The sequence below is a fragment of the Phyllostomus discolor genome, chromosome 8 (assembly GCF_004126475.2).
Source record: "Phyllostomus discolor isolate MPI-MPIP mPhyDis1 chromosome 8, mPhyDis1.pri.v3, whole genome shotgun sequence".
In the NCBI taxonomy this organism is placed as follows: domain Eukaryota; kingdom Metazoa; phylum Chordata; class Mammalia; order Chiroptera; family Phyllostomidae; genus Phyllostomus; species Phyllostomus discolor.
Window position 1 is genome coordinate 74988204 of NC_040910.2, and position 20228 is coordinate 75008431.

The 20228-nt window shown below is 36.3% G+C and overlaps 1 protein-coding gene across 2 annotated transcripts; it reads left to right on the forward strand.

The window, feature by feature from the left end:
- The first annotated feature begins 1420 nt into the window (after positions 1-1420).
- On the forward strand, positions 1421-20228 carry SPATA22 (spermatogenesis associated 22). Of its 2 annotated transcripts, none has more exons than XM_036033267.1 (8): positions 1421-3750; positions 5836-5964; positions 7821-7881; positions 8012-8107; positions 11415-11757; positions 13843-13972; positions 16135-16232; positions 19609-20228. In XM_036033267.1, exons 1-8 carry the CDS (start codon positions 3708-3710, stop codon positions 19798-19800), a joined length of 1092 nt encoding a protein of 363 aa, XP_035889160.1. In that variant the 5' UTR covers positions 1421-3707; the 3' UTR covers positions 19801-20228. The 2 variants fall into 2 exon arrangements, with proteins under 2 accessions (XP_035889160.1, XP_035889161.1); XM_036033268.1 differs by having other exon boundaries at positions 2726-3750; positions 8045-8107.

Here is a 20228-nt window from a genome sequence, read left to right on the forward strand (position 1 = left end):
CTTTGAAGCACATTTAACATTTGTAAGTAAAGTTTCCCTTACATGCAAAGTAACTTTTTTGAGAGCTAATAAATTCCAGTAAATCTGTCCCATACTTACCTTTTTAAAATTGTGTACAGAGTTTGTCTTCTGTTGGAAAGCTTTATTAGAAAAAAGTAGAGCATTTCCTTAGAAGTAGGGCAACAGAGTCTTTTCATACTCTTATACTAAGTTAACTTCCAAAAGATTTTTAACTCCCTGTTTCCCAAAGCACACTAAATTTAGGAGCCCCACAAAACCACACTTTTAAATTAATTTAGTTATGTTTCAAAAGTTCGGAGAACTAGTAATATACAAAGGGGACTCTTTTCTAGTTGTCACAGTCTCACTATTAGGTTGAGTTTTAATATTTTGAAGTACTTAAAAGAATAAGCCTAGTAACTTCCAGCACTACAAATGTTTTATGGGGATGGTGGTGTCTGATTTACTGGTAAAGTAATGTGTTTTAAAACAAAGGGATAGTATAAATTTCATAGCCATGGCTGTTTAATAGATCAATGTCAGAGAGTTATGGGAGACAAATGTCAGTGGGTTTATTTTTAAAATAGTATGATTGAGGGATAAGGAGGGTGTTCTCTCCAATATTGTATGTAAGGTGTCTCTTACATAGTGTGGCGTTCCTGCAGTCAGGTAATCAAACTATTCTCATTATTTTAATTTTCTTCTCCCCCTATGTCTCCATTGCTGTCGCCATCCTGACCAGCTTTCTAGGTGGACACAAATGATAACTAGAACAGGCTAGGGATAGGACAGATATGTTTGTAAACTGCTGGCAAATATTCCACATTGCTCATGTCTGTATTCCTTACAGATATAGCACAGGATATTATTCATAGTGGGTTTATAGTTTTCTTTTTAGTGAAAAATCTATTTTTGGAGAGTTGGTAGGTATTGTGTGTGTATATATATGCATGTATCTGGTTAAAATTGGCTTCCTTGAAGCTTCTACTCATTTATTTTTTAAAGTCTCCTATCTGGAACCATGGTGAATAACAAGTCTTTTCAGACATTTTGTTTAAAATCTCCAGATTAAATGAAAACTATATTTCTTCAAACTTATTCTGAAGTTTAGTATACAATGTTCCATATTATCTGTTCTCAGTCTACCTCTAATCTTATCTCCTAACACTTTCCTTTGACTTAATCTTCAAAGAAAATACTCTTATGTCTCATGGTGTCACAGTCCTAGACCTTTCCTAACAGCCTTCCCTCCCCCTCTGTGCCCTCTGCACCTCTGCCCTTCACCTACCCCAGTCTTCAAGTGGTCAAAGGCATGGTAACAACAAAACATGGTCTTTGAACCCAGGCCTATAGTAAGTATTCAATAAACAGCAGCTACTGTTATTCAATAAGGGCTGACGTTTATACAGCATTTACTGTGTGCCAGAACTGTTCATTTTCTCTTTCAATACTTTTAGGGCAACGAAGTAAATGCTGTATCACTCTTTTTCTGAGGAGGAAAAGTAGGTCTGGAAGGGGCAAAACACTTGCTCAAGATCAAAGGGGCCAGCAAGCAGCAACGTAGTGGGGCACGGGCCAGAGTTAAGGGTCACCGCACCCTCCCACTTCCTTTCTGGGACCCAGGGGTGTGAGGCGTGTGTGCTTTGTTCCTCTCCTGCACTCGTGCAGCACTGGCCCTGCCTCTCTGTCTGCTCTCTGCCTTGCAGGGTTGCCATCTAAACCCGGATCCCAGCTCCCACCAGCGCTTCTGGGGACGAATTCCCCGATTGTGGTGACTCAGAAGCTGAGCCAGACCAAGCGAGACCCTATGACCTGGTTTGTGACGCCTGAGACCTCTTCTAGGCACACTTGGGTTGCCATCAGCATCTTACAGACTGTTTAGAACCTAAGAAATGACCTCAGGGTGTGGATGGGGTGACCATCGCTGACACCCTTTTCTAACAAATCTGGGGCAGAAACCGGCTGGACAGATCTGTCATCGCCTTAGCGGGGACAAGAACAGGATCTTCCTTCTCTGTGCAGAACTCTAAAGAGGTAGATCCATCCCTGTGCCTTGTATACACCGTGTGAGGACACAAGAGGGAGGTGTGTTAACGTTAGGGGTCTTCAGAGAAGGGGCATGGGTAGTTCCCTCGTAAGCAGCAGAATGAACAGTGTCATTGCACTCATTTTACGAAGTGGTGGCCTCTGCGCCTGCGCACCAGGTGGGGCGTTGGGGGAGTGGTTTGGTCGCACAGTCTGGGGCGCTGGGGTGCGCCTGCGCACAACTTGACTTCCTGCGCTTTTTGTGAGGTCCGCCATAGCTTCTGGGCAGTCTCCTCGACCGTTGACCGAGGCTGACCGTTGACTGAGGCGACAGAATCTGAGGGTAAAAGTAGCGTATGGGGTTGGTAGGAGAGCCAAGAAAGGAAAGACTATGCTGTCGCTAGTTCCCAAACTGCCCCATTCCCTGGGTGAGGAGAGAATGTTGTAAGAGAGCATGAGCCCCAACTGGAACCCCCAACTCTCCAAAAGTGGGCAAAATAGCCCCTCTAGGCCTCTCTCTGAAGAAGTTGTGTTTGGGGGCGCTGTGTGTGTGTGTGTGTGTGTGTGCACACGTGCGAGTGCTTGGATTTGTAAACTGAGCAAACTTGGCTTATTGATGTCGCCAGCCACACTGATGCCATTTGTTGATGCCATTCGGGCCCAGAAGCAAGGGTGGGGGCAACTCAGACAGTGGTGCAGGGGGTGGATGTTGAACTTTCCTGTGTTTATTTTATTTGCACGATACACAGAAACTTAGTAGCCCTTGTAAGCACCCTCTGGGTTTAGGATGTGAGTTGCATTGGTATTTCAAAGTGCGGAGAGAAAGTATGAACCTCTGTTTTGGTTCCTAGAATGGCACGAAGAGTATTTTCTAACGGGCCTACTAGATGCAGCTTCAAGCACAAGATATGAGACCAAGCAGAGGCAGTCGCGGCCCTGTGTTTTCCAAGTCGTATTTCTATCAAAGATATTTGGAAATCAGTATTTACCTCAGTATGATTTGCATTGTTACTTAGGTGTATTCACGTGTGTTGTAAAAGAAAAAAACACAGGAAAACTTGTTTCACTTGTTGAAGTTGTAGACACTGAGTGGAGACATCGTTTCAGTTATTGTGGGTGTTAGGCGAGGCCGTGGTCTTTGGCATTGCACGACCCAGAGATCTCAGACTGAGGGCCCGAACGGACGACGCGCACAGTGTCTATAAGGGGGAGGCCGCGTGCTCTCGCATGCTAGTCAGCGGTGGGCACGTCACCTCCCAGCCTTCCGAGCATGCGCGTTTGCCAGTGCTGTGGTGCTTGGCCCTCTGCCTCCGCCTGGGTGGGAGCTGTTCTCCGCGGGGGTCGTTAGTTCCGAGACCGATTACGTAGACTGTGTGAACTTCCTGCATGTTCAGGAGGCAGGGTCTTAGCCACCCCAGTCTTAAGCTTGTTTTGAACAGAGCTGACAGACAGTTTATGTTGTTAGTTCTTAATCAGAAGCAAGAGACTCTGTACAGTGTTCACATGATCGCATCTGAAACTGTAGTTTTAAATCTTGATTTCAGTAATTACTAGGCTCAGAATTTGACCTTGTTGAGAGAATATGAGCTACAAATTTCTTTCTCTGAAGGTGTAGTCAAGTGACTTCTTGTTGTAAATTTGGAGTGTTACAGAAAAAGTTATAGACTCTGATTTTGAAGGAAATGAAGAGAAACCTAAATGAAAGTTCAACTCGAAGTACAGCAGGTATTGTACAACTTTTACTTTTAAATTTTCTATATTTTCTATATACCATGTAAAGTTTATGAAATTTATAGATGGAGCATTTTGGAAGGAACATTAAAAAAGATTGAATGTGTAGTCTAGCCTCTTTACTATTTAGGTCCAAGGACATAGAATAACTGAAGGCAAAACATTTAGTGGCAGAGGTGAGAATAAAAACCAAACTTCTCTGGATTTATGAGTGTTTCCTACAAACCCTATGTGCTTGAGTTGTTCTGTGCTTTTAGGCTCAAAACAAAAAAAACATTTATTTTTTATTTGTATTTGTGCCTTATTTAAAGTATTTCCAGAAGCAGTTTTGTCTCCCTAACACTTTCCTCTACCATTTCTGCTTCCCAACTTATTAGTTAGAGGGCAAGATTGAAGAGAACCAGGGGAATGATAACAATGGGCAATTAAGATAATAATAGCTATTGTTTATGGTGGATGTACTATATTCTAGATGTTTACGTAGTAATATATTTAATCCTTACACCAGTCCTTTGAGATAGGCATTATTATTATCATCCTTGTTTTCCAGATGAAAAACTAAGACACAAAGATGTTGTTAAATAAGTAACTTATGAAGTGGCAGAACCAGGATTTGAACTTAGGATTGTGTCTCTAGAATCCAGACTCTTAATCACTGTATTATCCTGCCTCTCAGTATATGTCATACAGGCCCAGTTAGTTTAAAGAAATTGCTCAAGTTTATACTTCGAAGTTGTATGCAATTCAACCCTATTTTGAAGTTGTAATCCAAACCCAGGAAGTCTGACTCAAGAGCCAACATCATTTCATCAGACAATTGTCACAGAATCTACATTCTCCTGTAGCACAGAAGTTTTAATGGGTCAGCTGGAGTATGGCATGGTGGCAAGATATCTAAACTAAGATTTAGGAAGCTTGGGTCCTACCTAGCTTCTTCTACTGTAGCAGTGTACAAGTTTTTAGGACCTTTTTTCCTCTGAGGTCCCTTCTAGTTCTATTGCTAATAAATTCTGCTTTTTGTCTTGACTTGAGATCCAAGGTATCTTATCTAAAGGATATAGAGTAGTACATATTCTCATTTGAATTGGATATCATCACTCTAAGGCATTATCAAAGTCACTGAAAATATGCGTTACAGATACCTGGAGTGCTTGTTAAAATTTCAGAGTTTTGGCTTCCAAACCAAATCTATTGAAATAAAATCCATGAGAATGGGGTCTAGGAACTGGCACGTTAAGTACAATTCCAGTTAAATCTTAGTCAAACTGAAGTTTGAGAACCGTGGCCCTAAAGGGTGTGCCAACATAGACCGAAGAGTGTTTAGGGTTTTGGAAAGGAAGAATGCTTAGGGTTTTGGAAAGGATGGGTCAAAGTCTGGTTCTCCCTCACCTCTTTTGTATGTGAAGGGTCCCCTCCAGTTGACATAGTAATAGGCAAACATAGGTGGGAAATAAGGAAAATGAAAAGTAGATTTGGAAAGGGTTGGGGGATGAGGGAAGAGCTAGGAATTATTTCCAAACAAGAGGAATTAAGGCAGTGTTAAAGTAGAACAAGAAAGAAGTTCTTACAAAAATAGAAACAGACTTATAAATACAGAGAACAGATTGATGGTTGGCAGAGAGTAAGGGTTTTGGGGGGATCAGGTAAAAAGGTGAAGGTATTAACGAGTACCAGTTGGTGGTTACAAAATAGTCACAGAGATGTAAAGTGCAGCATAGGGAATATAGTCAGTAATATTGTAATTACTATGTATGGTGCCAGGTGGGTACTTGAAATACCAGGGGGATCACTGTGTAAAGTACGTGGTTGTCTAACCACTATGCTGTACACCTACACCTGAAACTAATACAAAGTAGTGTTGAATGTAAACTGTAAATGAAAAATAAATTTTTTTTAAAAGAAAGTATTTAGAGAAACAAATGAGTCTATTTAGGATCTTAAAAAGAATGTAAGAATCAATACAAAGATATAGAAATATATTTATATTAAATAAAAATTAACATTTAGAAGTAGACAGATTATTCTATAACTAGATCTGTTTTCCTATGATATACTAATTCATTGGAACATTCAATTTAGGCTGTTTGCCTGTACCATTGTTCAATCAGAAAAAGAGGACTAGACAGCCATTAACTTCCAATCCACTTAAAAATGATCCAGGTATCAGTACTACTTCCGACAGTTATGATTTCCCTTCTCTACCAACAGGTAAGAAAATAAAGTGAAAACTTTGAGAAAATAAGAACTAAAATTATAGAAAATTGCCATTTCTCTTTTATTATAATGGATATAGAAAGTTTATGTTTTTCTTCTTTCCATTATCCATATATAGAGATTACTTGGCTCCTTCTGAACATTCCAAGGCAGTAGTTTGAGTTTCCTTGTCTATAAGGGTGGTTTAGCATTTTAAATGGAGTATCTTAGATCTGGGACCTTTGTTCTAATGAAGTGGTAACCTACATTGTAAAGAATTTTTGTCTTTTTCAAGATACGTATGGATATTGTGACTTAAATATTTGGTGCTAAAGAATGAAGAAACTCAAGTTGCCTCAAGAATAAGTGTGCATGGTAACACAGGAAAAATGAAAACAAAAAATAGATCATAGGAAGATTAGAAGCCCAGGAATTCCTAGTATTTGGCCTTAGTCTTTTTTCTCTTACAGCATTTTTGCCTTTCTTTATTTGTTGGCTCTTTACTCTCTTATCTAGTTGGCTTTCTTCTAGTTTCAACCAGCACATGAACTAAATGGCCCTTGATGGGAGTTAACTTAACCTTTCAGTTCTAGCTCTCAGAGCACATTATTGACTTCTCTCTGAATCTCCTGATTCAAATTTTAGAGAGAGAGAGTCTCTGATTCAGCTCATCTTTTTAAATGAGATTGTGAAAATACTGGTTTTATGTTGAGGCCTCTCATCTCTGAAACAATTAGCTGTGGTGGTGGTCCTGGGAGGTCTTAAAGTTTATTGATTTTTTACTTATCTTAGAAGAAAGCACAGACAGTAAGATATTCTGAAATATACTCAGTACATGCTGGTTATATACATTTGCAATTTTCTGGGCACATTTAAAAAATCTTTAATAGGATCTTATGCAAGTAGAGTTTTAAAATTAATCAATCAATCTCTCTTTTTTCCCTCTCAATACTTATATTGTTAATTTTATTCAGTGTTTAACCATAGACCTTAATTTACTTCTAAATTAATAGTTATTTTGGTTTTATCAGCATTTGAGGAATTTGAAGTAAAAATTTTATCTCATCCCCATTTTTATGGATAAAAATTAACATGGATATGCATAAATGGGCATTTGTCTGGTCATCTTCTGCCATTTAAAAAATTCTCCACCAGCTAAAATATTTTTATATGTATCATAATGTTGACCTTGAAAAGTAATAATTTGAGCTGCTCCAGAGAGAAATGTGCATCCTCCTGAACTATTGATTTCTACAGGCTCTGACCAGGATAACTGTCTGTCAGAGTTATGATAAGATTCTTATATTGGGTAAGAGATAAGACTAGATCAGTATGTTTGAAATTTTGAGAGCTAGGTTGGGAAACAACCAATCTTAAAAAAAAAAGAAACATAAGAGAGCAGAGTAGAATAGAATAGAAAATATCAGAGTATATTACACACAGTAAGAATAAAAATTGATGGCAAAATTTTATGCTTTTTGTCTTCCCCTCCCACAACACACATGCACAACACACATATGTTCCAGGTTATGATGTATTTCTTGCTGTGGGTTGGGATCAAAAAGTTTAAGAAACATTGATTATACTAAATTCATAATACAGAGTACAAGGTATTATACTCAGGTTGACTGTGGAAAAAAGATGCAGATGAAACTATTACCTTTGCTTAAAACTCAATGGGGAAGAAAGCCATCTATAAAAATTAATAAGGCAGGCTGTGAGAAATTCCACAACAAAGTGCTACTGAAGAACAAGTCCATATCTTTAAATTCTTTTCTTCAGGCTTTCAACTATCAACTTAAATATGTATGAAATAATTATTTAAAAAATGATACATATTACTTTTTTCTCTACTACTTATATCTTTTGAGATTGGGCCTGGGAAGCAGTGAATCCAGAGTTGCCTCCTTCAACGACAACAATGAACACAGGGTATGTGAAAAAATATACATTACTAAATGTGTGTCTGTTACTGACTGATGTTTTATCTTCTATGTATATTTTGCATTTCTGAACTTGGAAACAAACTATTAGCACTTAATAACATGTGTTTCCTCAAAAGGCAAATACCATATTCTGTTTCTCATCCTCTGAGAAGTCAAGATTCTGTGTTTAAGTCTACTCAGTCGAATACTGAGGGGAACAAGAATGGTTGGAGGTGAGTCTACTTAAGATTTTTTTCTTCTTTTATCTTTTTTCTCCTTTCCTTCTCTTTCCCCTTCCCTTCTCCTTCATCTCCTTCTTTTTGGACAGAATTACATTTAGGTAATTTCTAAATTTAATAACAACTATATCAATATTAGCTACATTTAATAAAAGAAATTAAGAGAACATTAGGTAAATTTAGCAGTGATTATGTTTCCAAAGAACTCTTCATGTTAACAAATTTCTGCCAATATTTATTACAATGAATTTATGATTTTGCTATGGATTATTAATGATCTAACTGATAATAGGCAAAGAGTCAGGAATAACTCTATCGTAATGTTGGATATATTTAGAAATTGAGGACTAAATAGAATGCTCAATCTTATCCTACCTAGTTAGACAGTCTGTTCCAAGGTAAATGGAATGGGAATAAGAAAGAAAAGATGGAAACAAATATTGAATACGTATGCATTTGCAGTGGTAGGAGCTCAAGAAATGAAGAGGACTATCAAGGAAGATGGTGAGGGTACTTCTAGATCATTATCATAAGGATCTGAGTGTAAAGCCTAAATATTATGAAAAAATTGATAGAAAAAGGGACATGGATTTCTTTTAGGTTGGATTTTAGTATTCTTGGGTAAGTGACAACTACTGAAGGAAATAGTTTGGGAACAAAGTATTGAAAAACAGCACCAAATGTGTGTCATATATTTGTCATTGTTCAGTGCTTCAATATATTATTTTAATAATCCTTATAATAACCCTGTGAAGTTAATATTATCCTAATTTTCATTGAAGATACCATATTTTTTAAAAGGAAAATTTCAAAAAAGTATTTAATAAATACATCAAAACAATATTTTTATTTGTAAAAAATGAGTTTTGGTTTTATTACTCCTGCCAGTTTCCTCAGGACCAGTCAGTTGCTTTTTTCAGGACCAGGACTTGAAACTAAGCCTATTAATGGTTTTGAGATGGTTTTTGGAGGCATAGTTCCAGCTGCAGGTGCTAAGGGGAAGTCTATTTTGATAGGTATTAGACAGAGACTTAGGTAGCAGATTGTAATCTGGGCAGCCACCCACTACTAGAGTCCAGTTGGAAATAATAATCTGTTACTACAGTTGGAAGATAACAACGGAAAATCGAGGAACAGAAAACATTTGGAACCCCAAGTAGGCAGTTTGTAATCTGCTGAAGATCTTTTAACCAGTTCTTTGCTTAGGTTCAGAATCTAGGCTTTTCCATTACATCCATCTGCCCCCAACAACAGCCTGTTTTGGGGGATCTTGTTGACCACCTGGACTCCATCTTTGTACCAAAGAAGAATCTGAGTGGGACACTGCTCCCTGCCTTGTTCAAGGGTCACTACAACTTAGGCCTCATGGTGTAGTTGGGATATTGAAGACCTGGTGGAGCTGGATTGGCTGGTGAAGCAGCACTGTGTGTGGGCATGATGTTCCAAAGCTTATCCAGGCTAGGAGTACCTCCTGAGCAAAAAACTATTGGAGGAAATTGCAGATGTGCTATTACCAATAAAGAGTTGTGAAACTGAAAGAAACTTTTCTAAACTGAATAATAAAAGTAATTTCCACAGCCATGAGAGGGAAGACAAAATTTCTATTCTTTCTCTTGAAAATAAAATCGCTGTTATATGAAGAGATGATCAATGTACAAAAAATGTCTTGAAGAGGTGTATCAGGTAGTTACCATAATTAATAATAATACTAATAATAATTTTCTAGGATATTGTGATTTTTATTAACTTTTAAGGTTTTGAAATTATTTTTTATTTTTTCTCATTATTTTTATATGTAATTTTGTACCTAATTTACTTAAGAAGGCTCTTCAAATTATACAAGCTTCAGGCCCCATACAATTTGTATTTGTTTCTGATCACTAAGGAACCTAGATCTTTTATTTTTTGGATTATTTTCTCTACCAAGGGATGGATTGTATTGTTTGCTCTTCTGTGACATTTTCAGGAAAATTATTCAGAAATAAGAATTTGTGAGTTTTTCTCTGTGGTACCCTTAATTAGAAAGATCAGAAATTCTACTTTTGATTTTGGCCTCATTAGTACCATGTTCTGATCAGCTGATACAATTTGGCTTAATGTAGATAGTAAAATGTTACAACAGATTCATAAGTAGGGCTTTTAAGCTATGTAGTTAAAGTACAAAATTTCTAAACAAATTGCTAGCTAACTTGCCTGTGTTTATTCTTGTGATTTAAAATCACTGACAAGCAATTATTATTATTTTTTTAAATTTTTTTTTTAAGATTTTATTTATTTATTTTTAGAGAGGGAAGGGAGGGAGACAGAGAGAGAGAGAAACATCAATGTGTGGTTGCTGGGGGCCGTGGCCTGCAACCTAGGCATGTGCCCTGACACAAGCAATTATTTTAACTTAAAATTTTACTTTGTAGAAAATTCAAAAGTACATGAATAAAAAAGTACATAAAAGTTCTCGAGATTTTACTCTCATGGACAACCACTGTTATGTGAAGCTCGTATAGTTTAAAAATATGCTTTATAACACTGGACTCTGAATTGGGAGACAATGATTCTCTGGGTTCTGTATTGTCAGTAACTTTCTATTTGACTTTGGACAAGTTACTTCCTTCCTAAGGCTCAGTTTCCTCACCTGAAAAGAGAGGTGTAACATGTTATAGGGTTGTTGTGATGTTGTATTTAGAATTTCTAACTAGTCAGTATAAACCACAAATTGCCATATAAATACAAATTTTAATGATTAATTTTTTAATTAAGAAAAGTTATCCCAGTGTTCATAGCAGCATTATTTACAATAGACAAGTTCTGGAAACAGCCTAAGTGCCCATTAGTAAATGAGTGGATCAAAAAACTGTGGCACTTTTACATAGTGAAATACTACAAAGGAGAAAGAAAGGAGTTCCCACCCTTTGCAACTGCATTGATGGAGCTGGAGAGCATTATGCTAAGTGAAATAAGCCAGGTGGTGAAAGACAAATACCATGTGATCTCACCTCTAAGTGTAACCTAATCAACAAAACAAATGAGTAAAATAGAACCAGAGATTTGCAAAAAAGGAACAAACTGAGAGTGACCAGAGAGGTGGCGGGAGGGGAATAATGGGAGAAAGAAGGGGAAGGGGCAAGTCAAGGAACATGAATAGAAGACTCATGGGCATGGACAATGTGGGGGATTGACTGTGGGAGTTGGGGGGATGAGGTTGGATTGAGCATGGGGGAAAAAGGCGGGACAACTGTAACTGAAAAACAATAAATTTAAAAAGTATATAGAAACAAAATCTAATACTTATTAAAAACTATTACAGCTACAAAGGTGGCAACAAAAATACCAGCTTGAAAACCTGGGATAGAAATGATTTTAGGCCTCAATGCAAAAGAACCAACCTATTGGCAAATGATGGAATAAATTCTCGTCCAATGAATTTGGAAGTGCAACAGCAGAAACAATTAAGAGTATCTCAACCTCCTAACTTATCTCACCAAAGACAAAGTGAAGTACTCAAACAAATACATTCCTCAAAAACATCTGGCTCCACAATGAGAAGTCTAGACAAAGACAGTGCATCACAGTCTTTTATGTCCATTTTCCAACAAAATCAATTTAAGAAAAAAAAGTTAGATGATATTCCAGAAGAAACCTCTCTCAAGGTAAAATTTTAAAGATGAATATTTACATTTTTATGTTTATGTATAAGAAATGAGATAAGTATTCAGAAAATTATAAAGATAAGAACATTTGAAATCAGTCCCATCACATGCATTACTTAATTAGCACAAACGTCCAGGTCCATTGGACTGAGTGAATGTTAGTTTCCAAAATATTTCTATAAAGGTTTTGAATGGCTTCTTTTTTTTAATAGTTGTTTTAGAGTGGTCTGCTGGGTTCTGAATTTCACTGTTTACTAATAATTGACATGATGACAGTTTATCCATTGCTTACAGAAATTCTCCAAGCTCTTCATATGTCAGTCTAAGTTTTTTGTAACAAGGGTCAGCAAACTTTTTCTGATAAGGGCCAGATAGTAAATAGTTTTGGCTTTATGGGCTATGTATGTGGTCTCTCTTGCAACTAACTATTCAACTATACCACCCAACTCTGTCATTGTAGCTTAAATGCAACCTTAGGTAATACATTAATGGATGGATGTGGCATGTTCCAATAAAAATTTACAAAAACAGAGAGCAGGTTAGATTTGGACCACAGGCTACAGTTTGCTGACCCTTGCCATATAATCTGGTCTTATTTTACCTTTCCAGCCTCATGTTCTATAGTCCATTAATTCTCCATTGCACTTGCCATATTCGAACTATTCACAATTCTGTAAACATAAATATGCAGTCTAATATGACTCTGCTTCGGCTTGTATTTTTTCCTATACCTGTACTTCCTTCAGCCTCACTTCCTCTTTCCACTCCTCACTGTAATTGTTTTTTTGTAAATGTCTTGTACATATTATGTGTGCTGGTTGTTTGCTCAATCTCCCCTCCCTTGCCATCTGGCCCAATAGCTTGTTTATACTCTGCCCTTTTCTGTGCTCTGGGGCTGAATAGTAAGTGCATCATCTCTCAGCTGACTTCTACTAGGAGTCAGCCAGTGGGAGTCATTGGCAGTACATCAAAAGGCTGGGCAGAGGGGTTGGGTTTTCCTGTGCCTTCCCTGCTTTAATGTAGTGTCACAGGCAGTAGCTGTGTCCCTGCATATTGCCCTTCTTTGAGTCCAGCTTCCATAGGTTTGGTACTTTTATTTCTTCCCTTTGTCCTTTCAACCAAGGAGTGGTAGAAGTTTTGTATTGTCACTTTTTAAGTGCTTAAGTGCCTTAATATTTGTTCTGCCCATGTCTGTAAACAGTCTTTTCAGTAAGCCACCTGAGGTAAATTGTTTTTTTTTTTCCTAGAGTTCTGACTAAAATAGCATGTTTCACAGTTGTTCTCAGCCTTACGTTTTCTTGTACATAAGAATGATATGACATAGTCATTTTAATAACAGTGGCTCATTATGGCAGTTAGATATGCCTGCCTCAATGGGAGGCATTCATATCTTGGTTAGGAGGGGGCAGAGGGAGGAAAGGTAATTATAGTTGGAAAACAATGTCCCAGTAAGTGTTGTTAGATATGACCTATCTTCACAAAGGAAGTGCCACCAGTACTCCCTAAAAATTAGTATCTTAACACATTGTGTTTTCAGTTGATCTTTAAAAATGCTAAACACATTCCCATCTCAGGGCCTTTATACTTGCTGTTCCCTCAGTTCTCACTCAACAACCCTTTAGAAATAACTATTTCTGTGTCTCTTTATCCTTTTACCCTGTTTTTTAAATGCATAAGATATATCAATTCCCAACATTCTATTATATATTTTTTGTTTATTTTCTGAATCTCCCATTGGATGGCAAAAATCTGTGAGGGTATGTCTTGCCTGTTTTTCTCACTATTATTTCCTCATTAGCTATGTTTAGCACATGGTAGGTGGTGATAAGTACTTTTGGAATGAACGGATGAATGTGTCTGACTCCCCTTCTAGAATACTGAGCACATTAAGAAAAGGAATTGTGTTTTATTCACCTGTATTTATCACAGGTTTGGCACACAATACTTAAATTTTTAGTAGTTCTTTTACATATTTTACCCACATGCCTATTATAAGGACCTGTAATCTTTACAAAGAAAGTAAAAGAATATGATGAGAAATCTGAAAGGTTTTTCTAATGCTATTATTTTATTTTTTTCCAAAAGAGTGCCTCATTCTACCACTTAAAGTTTAAGGAAAAAGAGAATTCTTTAAGAATTATATCTGCAGTTATTGAAAGCATGAAGTACTGGCGTGAACATGCTCCCCAAACTGTACTCCTTTTTGAAATACTGGGTAGGTATAATACTTCAAAGATACTTAAGTAATACTATTTGGACAATAGTTTTGAATGTCAGTGAGAATACCTAGGAGATCTTGAAGAAAAATAAAATTGTGCAAAAAGAGATTACAGTTAATTAGGATTTTGTTTAATTTCTGGGTCATTGATTTGTGTGACTTGAGATGTATTTGGTTATTTATGGTGGTACTCTTCTGGTTTGTAATGTTAAAACTGGAAAGATTCTTAAAAGCAATCTAACCCAGCCCTTGAGTTATGTGAGAAAATGGGGCAAATAATTAAAATAGACTTGACTAAAATCACAAAACTAGTTAGTAGCAAAAATGGGTATAGAATCTAAGCTCCTTAATCTCAGTCTAGTGTTTTTCTACTATATTCAACTAGATCCAGTAGTAATTTTGTATATAAACTAAATCATACTTAAATACTCTGAAAGAACATTTGTAAAGAACCCTTTACTGATATGAGCACCCTACAATTAATCTGTTTTCTAAATGAATATTTAGAAGGAGGAGGGTTTGTAGAATGTCTCTGGAATTTGATTCTACCTAAAATGAAGAGAGAAGTAAAAGTAGAGATTCAAAACATATTTCTTTCAGTAGTTTAAGTAAAATAAATATTTAATTTAATTTAAATTAAGAAATATTCTGAACATACAGAAAAATATTGAGAATATAACATACATACCCATGTTATACGTATCTTTGAAATCTTCATCCATTTATCTTCTCTAGAGATAATAATCACCGTGGTATCTTTCTTGCCCATGCTTATATAATTTTACTATATACATCTGATTTCATAAATGTATGTCGACTTTTAACAGCTTTTTGTGTTTTAAAATACACAGCTTGCATTTTCACCCAGTATTATGTTTTTGAGATTTACCCATTTTCTGTCCTGCCACAATATTGTCTTCATCCTGAAACTCCAACTGTGGTCTGCCCAGCAGCTACTGACTCTTCCCTTTGGGTATTAAGATGATTATCAAAGTTCTCGATACCACCCATCCTTATACCACAATATCACATTCTTTGATGGTTTCTTTTGATTGCTCTTTTCCAGAGGCTAGCAAATGACTCCTTGCATATCATTTCTGACTGGGTAGTAAGTCTACCACCCAAACCCTGCCTGCATTCTGTAACTGAGGAATGGGATACACTAACTGGTTTAAGTCAATCTCAGGACACTCCTGCACCCGGGAGGCAGGGGAGATACAAATTCCATTCAAGTCATATGGCTAAGAATGGCAAAGGAGAGGTTTTCTAAAGGAAAATTTTGGTGTTACTAGGGGAAATGGAGGCTGACCTCAAAAAATAACAAATGCTTACTATCAGTAGTCAGTAGATGGTATTTGAAGGAATAAATAATGCTCTCATTTGATAGTAATTTTTAGAAATAAACATGAATTATATTTGCATTTTATAGATGAGACAGACTTAAAAGAAAAACAATTTACTTAGTTTAGTAAGTTGAAGAACTAGGACTCAAATGCATGACTTCTGATTCTAATTCAATGTTTATTTTTTTCATTAAACCATGATGCTTATTAATTATTAGTTACTAGTTATATGTGTTTATTTTATTATTACAATGTGGTAGAGTGGTCTGGGGATTTAACCACTCTATAGAATAAATTCTAAGAAAAAGGTTCAGATGGCTAACTATTGCTGGTGTATGACCTTTGGCATATAACTTGTTCCTAAGTTGGAGAGGGCCAGAAATTTTGTTTTCCTTAGTATAAAACAGTGTCAGAAATACCTTTTCCTATTTATTTTCTTTTAATTATTTATTTATTTTTAAAAACCCTGAGGGCGTGCTTATTGATTTTAGAGATGGGGGAGAAACATTAATGTGAGAAACATCTATTGGTTGCCTTTTGCACATGCCCTGACCAGGGACTGAACCACAACCTAGGCATATGGTCTGACTGGGAATTGAACCTGTGGCCTTCTGGTTTGCAAGATGACGCCCAACCAGCTAAGTCATACTTGCCAGAGCTCTTTCCCTGTTTAGGTGTCTTCTTCATTTATGTATAAATAAAACTATCAGAGAAATTTGTGTGGTAATAGTTATTTAAATATCAACTTCTCTTTGTTAAACATTTTATTTGCATTTTACCAGCACTGATTTTTCCTTCTATTTTAATGTTGTTTAGCTGTTCTCGATTCAGCTGTTACACCTGGACCATATTATTCTAAAACTTTTCTTATGAGGGATGGGAAAAATACTCTGCCTTGTATATTTTATGAAATAGTAAGTATTTGTCTAAGTATTCTTTGCAAAACCTGTGCCAGCAAAACATACAAATGCAGACTGTAATTCCATTGTAGTAGAAATTCTGTTTAATGCTTTAGTAGTACTTTGAACATTGTTTACTTTTAGTTTAATATTAAAGTTATCTGTTCAACTAATATGGAGAACCTACTTTGTGCCAGGCGTTATGCTAGCTGCAACGGATACAAATTGGAATATAAACATGGCTTTCTGAAAGAGTTTATAATCTCAGGTAGAAAGAGAGTTGCGTAAATGTTACATTGTCATATGATAAATTATATGATAGAGGTATGTACAGGGTGCTAGAGAGGTAGATAGGAAGGTCAGGGAAAGATTTGAAGAGTGTAGTAACCTATCTTGTTTTAGATATTTAGGCTTAATAAACCAAATTGTGTGGGAGGGATGGGAAAGGGTAAGGAGGAATGCATGCTAAATTGAGAGAGTAGTATATTTAAAGACATGCAGCTAAGAGAGCCTGGATTCTATAGGAAAATGCAGGTAGTTTATCATTACCAGAGTATAGAATTAGTAAGTGATGGGGGTAAGGATAGTGGTGTTGAAGTTGGAGGAAGGCATAGATGGGCTGGGATACAAGGAAGAGGCTTGGTGATAAAGAAGGTTGGGGGTGACACAGGAGGCTGGATGTCACAAGGAAGTCTGGAGACCTTATAAGACTTACATACTTTGTAAAAGAATTTGAGATTAATTCTGAAGTTGGCCATCATTCTGAAATCAGACATGGATTCTAATTTTTATTCCACTATTTAATGCCTTTATGACCTTGAGTTAGCTGTTTAAACTTTCTGAGCTTCAGTTTTTTATCTGTAAAATGGGGAGACTCTTACTTTGAAAGGTTGTTTGGAGATTAGATAATAAAACATGAATGTAGCTTGCTTCCAACACTTGGCTATTGTAAATTGTGCTGCTATGAACATTGGGGTGCATAGCAACCTAGGTGCCCATCAGTAAATGAATGGATCACAAAACTGTGGTACATTTACACAATGGAATTCTATGCAGCAGAAAGAAAGGAGTTCCTACCCTTTGCGACAGTGTGGATGGAACTCGAAAGCATTATGCTAAGCCTAAATAAGCCATGCAGTGAAAGACAAATACCATATGATCTCACCTTTAACAGGAACCTAAACAACAAAACAAAGAAACAAGCAAAATATAACCAAAGACACTGAAATAGAGAACAGGCTGACAGTGATCAGAGAGGGGAGGGGAGGGAATTTCAGGGGAATTTTAGGGGAAAAGGGGAGGGGTTTACAGGAACAAGTATAAAGGGCACATAGACAAAAACTAGGGGCAGGTGGAAATGGGAAGGAGGTGGGGAGGGCTGGGTGGGTGGGCTGGGATGGGAGTAAAAGAAAATTGTACTTCAACAACAATTAAAATAAAATAAAAAAACCCCAACACATCAAACCCCGCCCCCCGCCCCGAAAAAAAATAAAACATGAATGTACGGTGTCTGACACACAGTAGATGATCAAGAAATAGTAATTGTCAAGTTACTAATTTCTAAAATATCTTAATTTCTTATTTTTCTCTAGTCTTGACTTTTTAAAATAAAACACTTTATACAGCAAAGTGCATAACTCATGACTGTACAGTTATATGAAGTATCACACAGTGAACATTATCAAGGTTAAGAAATAGAACATTGCTATTACCCTGTACATTCTTGAGCCTCCTCCCACTCACTACCTCCTCTTTCCTACCTAAAAGTAAACACTATTCTGACTTTTAATACTATAAATTAATTCTGCCTTTTAAAAAACTTTATATAAATGTTATCATATGGTTTATTTCTTTTAGGTCTGATTCATTCAACACAATGTAAAATTCATCTATGTTGTTGCGTGTAGCTATAGTATTTATATTTCTATATACAATTTTCTGTCGTCTGAATATATTGTACTACAGTTTAGTTTTCTATCCTGCTGTTTGTTGGTGGGCATCTGGGTTATTGCTAGATGTTTTGCTATTATAAATAATTCTCTATCAATATTTTTACATATGTCTCATGCATCTGCATGCAATTCTATTGGGTATATACCTAGAAGTAAAATTGTTGCATTATGGTGCATGTGTATGTTCTAATATGGTAGTTATTGCTAAAGAATTTTCCAAAGAGTATCAGTTCACACACACACAATCAGTATAGGTGAGTGTTTTTCTTTGTGTTCTTATCAACATTCAGTACTGTCAGTGTTTTTTATTTTAGCTCTTGCAGTGGGTGTTTAGTGCTATCTCATTTCTCTACAGTTCCCTGGTGACTAATGAGGTTGAACACCTTATATGCATACTGGCCATTTAGATAACTTGTTTTGTAAAGTCTGTTCAGGCCTCATGTTATTTTTTCTATTATTGAATTATATGTTTTTTTCATTATTGGTTTATAAGAGGTTTTCAAAAAACTATTGTAGGTACAGGTTCTTTGTACATGATATGTATTGCAAATATCTTCTCATACTTTGTGATTTGCTTTTTGAGTTTTAATGGTGGCTTTTAAGGAAGAGAAATTCTTCACTTTAATATAATACTTTTAGCAATAGTCAATATTTTCCCTTATAGTTAATGCTTTTTGTGACCCTTTAGTGAAAGCAATCCCAGAATAATTTAAATTTGCTCATGATTGAGAGCATTTGATACTGGCTGATCTTTTTCTGGTTTACTAGTCCCATTAGGGTACAGTCCCTTCGGGTCCCAACCCTGAGGCTGGGGTGATGGTGGGGGTGGTTACCAGAATTTCTTTTTCTTAGGGGCCTCCGATTCTACTTTTTCCCCTCCCAACTCTCTGAGCCTGTCAAAAGCTCTGCTCATTTTCTTTAGACTTTTAACTACTTTGACTATAATTGACAGGTACCTCAGGGGGAAGCACCCCCAAATATCAGGCCCTATCTGGACTCCTACTCTTTTTCAGATGAGGTCTCTGTAATTCCTTGCTGCCTTGGTGTCTCTGAAATCTATGAGGAGATTTTTAAGTATTTCATCCAGCTATTTCAATTGTTCTTAGTTGGAGATTTGGTATGAAATATTTTTCTGCCATCTATTGAAAGTAGAACTCAGGCAGTTACAGAAGTGCCATTACACAAGTAGGCAACCTTTTAAGGAGCAGCAGCTTGCTAGCCTATAAGAAGCCTTTTCCAAGTGAAGGTCTTTCCTGTGTGACAGGGCACCAATAAATGCCTAGCTATCATGGTCTGATCAGCAGTGGGGCCCTGAATCAGGTAAGGGAATCACAGTATTTTGGAGTGATTCCTATTTACTTGACCATATAGTTAGTTTCAGAATGTTGAAATTTTGATGAAATAATGAATGGTTTTATTGATATATTTTTTTAAAACAGGATCGTGAACTTCCAAGACTGATTAGAGGCCGAGTTTATAGGTGTGTTGGAAACTATGACCAGAAAAAGAATATTTTCAAATGTGTTTCTGTTAGATCGGCATCTGTTTCTGAACAAAAAACTTTCCAAGCATTTGTCAAAATTGTAGATACTGAGATGAAGTATTATACCAATGTAATGAATGAAATGTAAATAGTGATAAGTTTAAACACTATAACTTAAAGCACTTTTTCTGTTATTGTTTAAATTACTATCTCCATGGTTTTATAGCTGTTGCTTTTCTGTAATTCACTTGTTTTAATTAAAATATTTAAATTATTTTCAGTGTGTGAAGAATTTTTGAAAAATAATTTTACTGTCTTTATAAAAATGGTACATTTGCTAAAATTCAACCATTTCAAATAAAAATGCTCAATGTAATGGAAATAGACCCTTATTTAACATGAGATAATAATTTGAGTCAGCCCAAAGGCCAACATCAAGCTTAATGGGGAAATATAGAGACATTTCCACTAAAGTCAGGAACAAGCAGACAAGGTGACCACTATTAGTACTATTACTAAGCACTGTCCTGGAACTGCTAGTCAATGCAGTTCATTTAATTACTTCAAATATTTAGT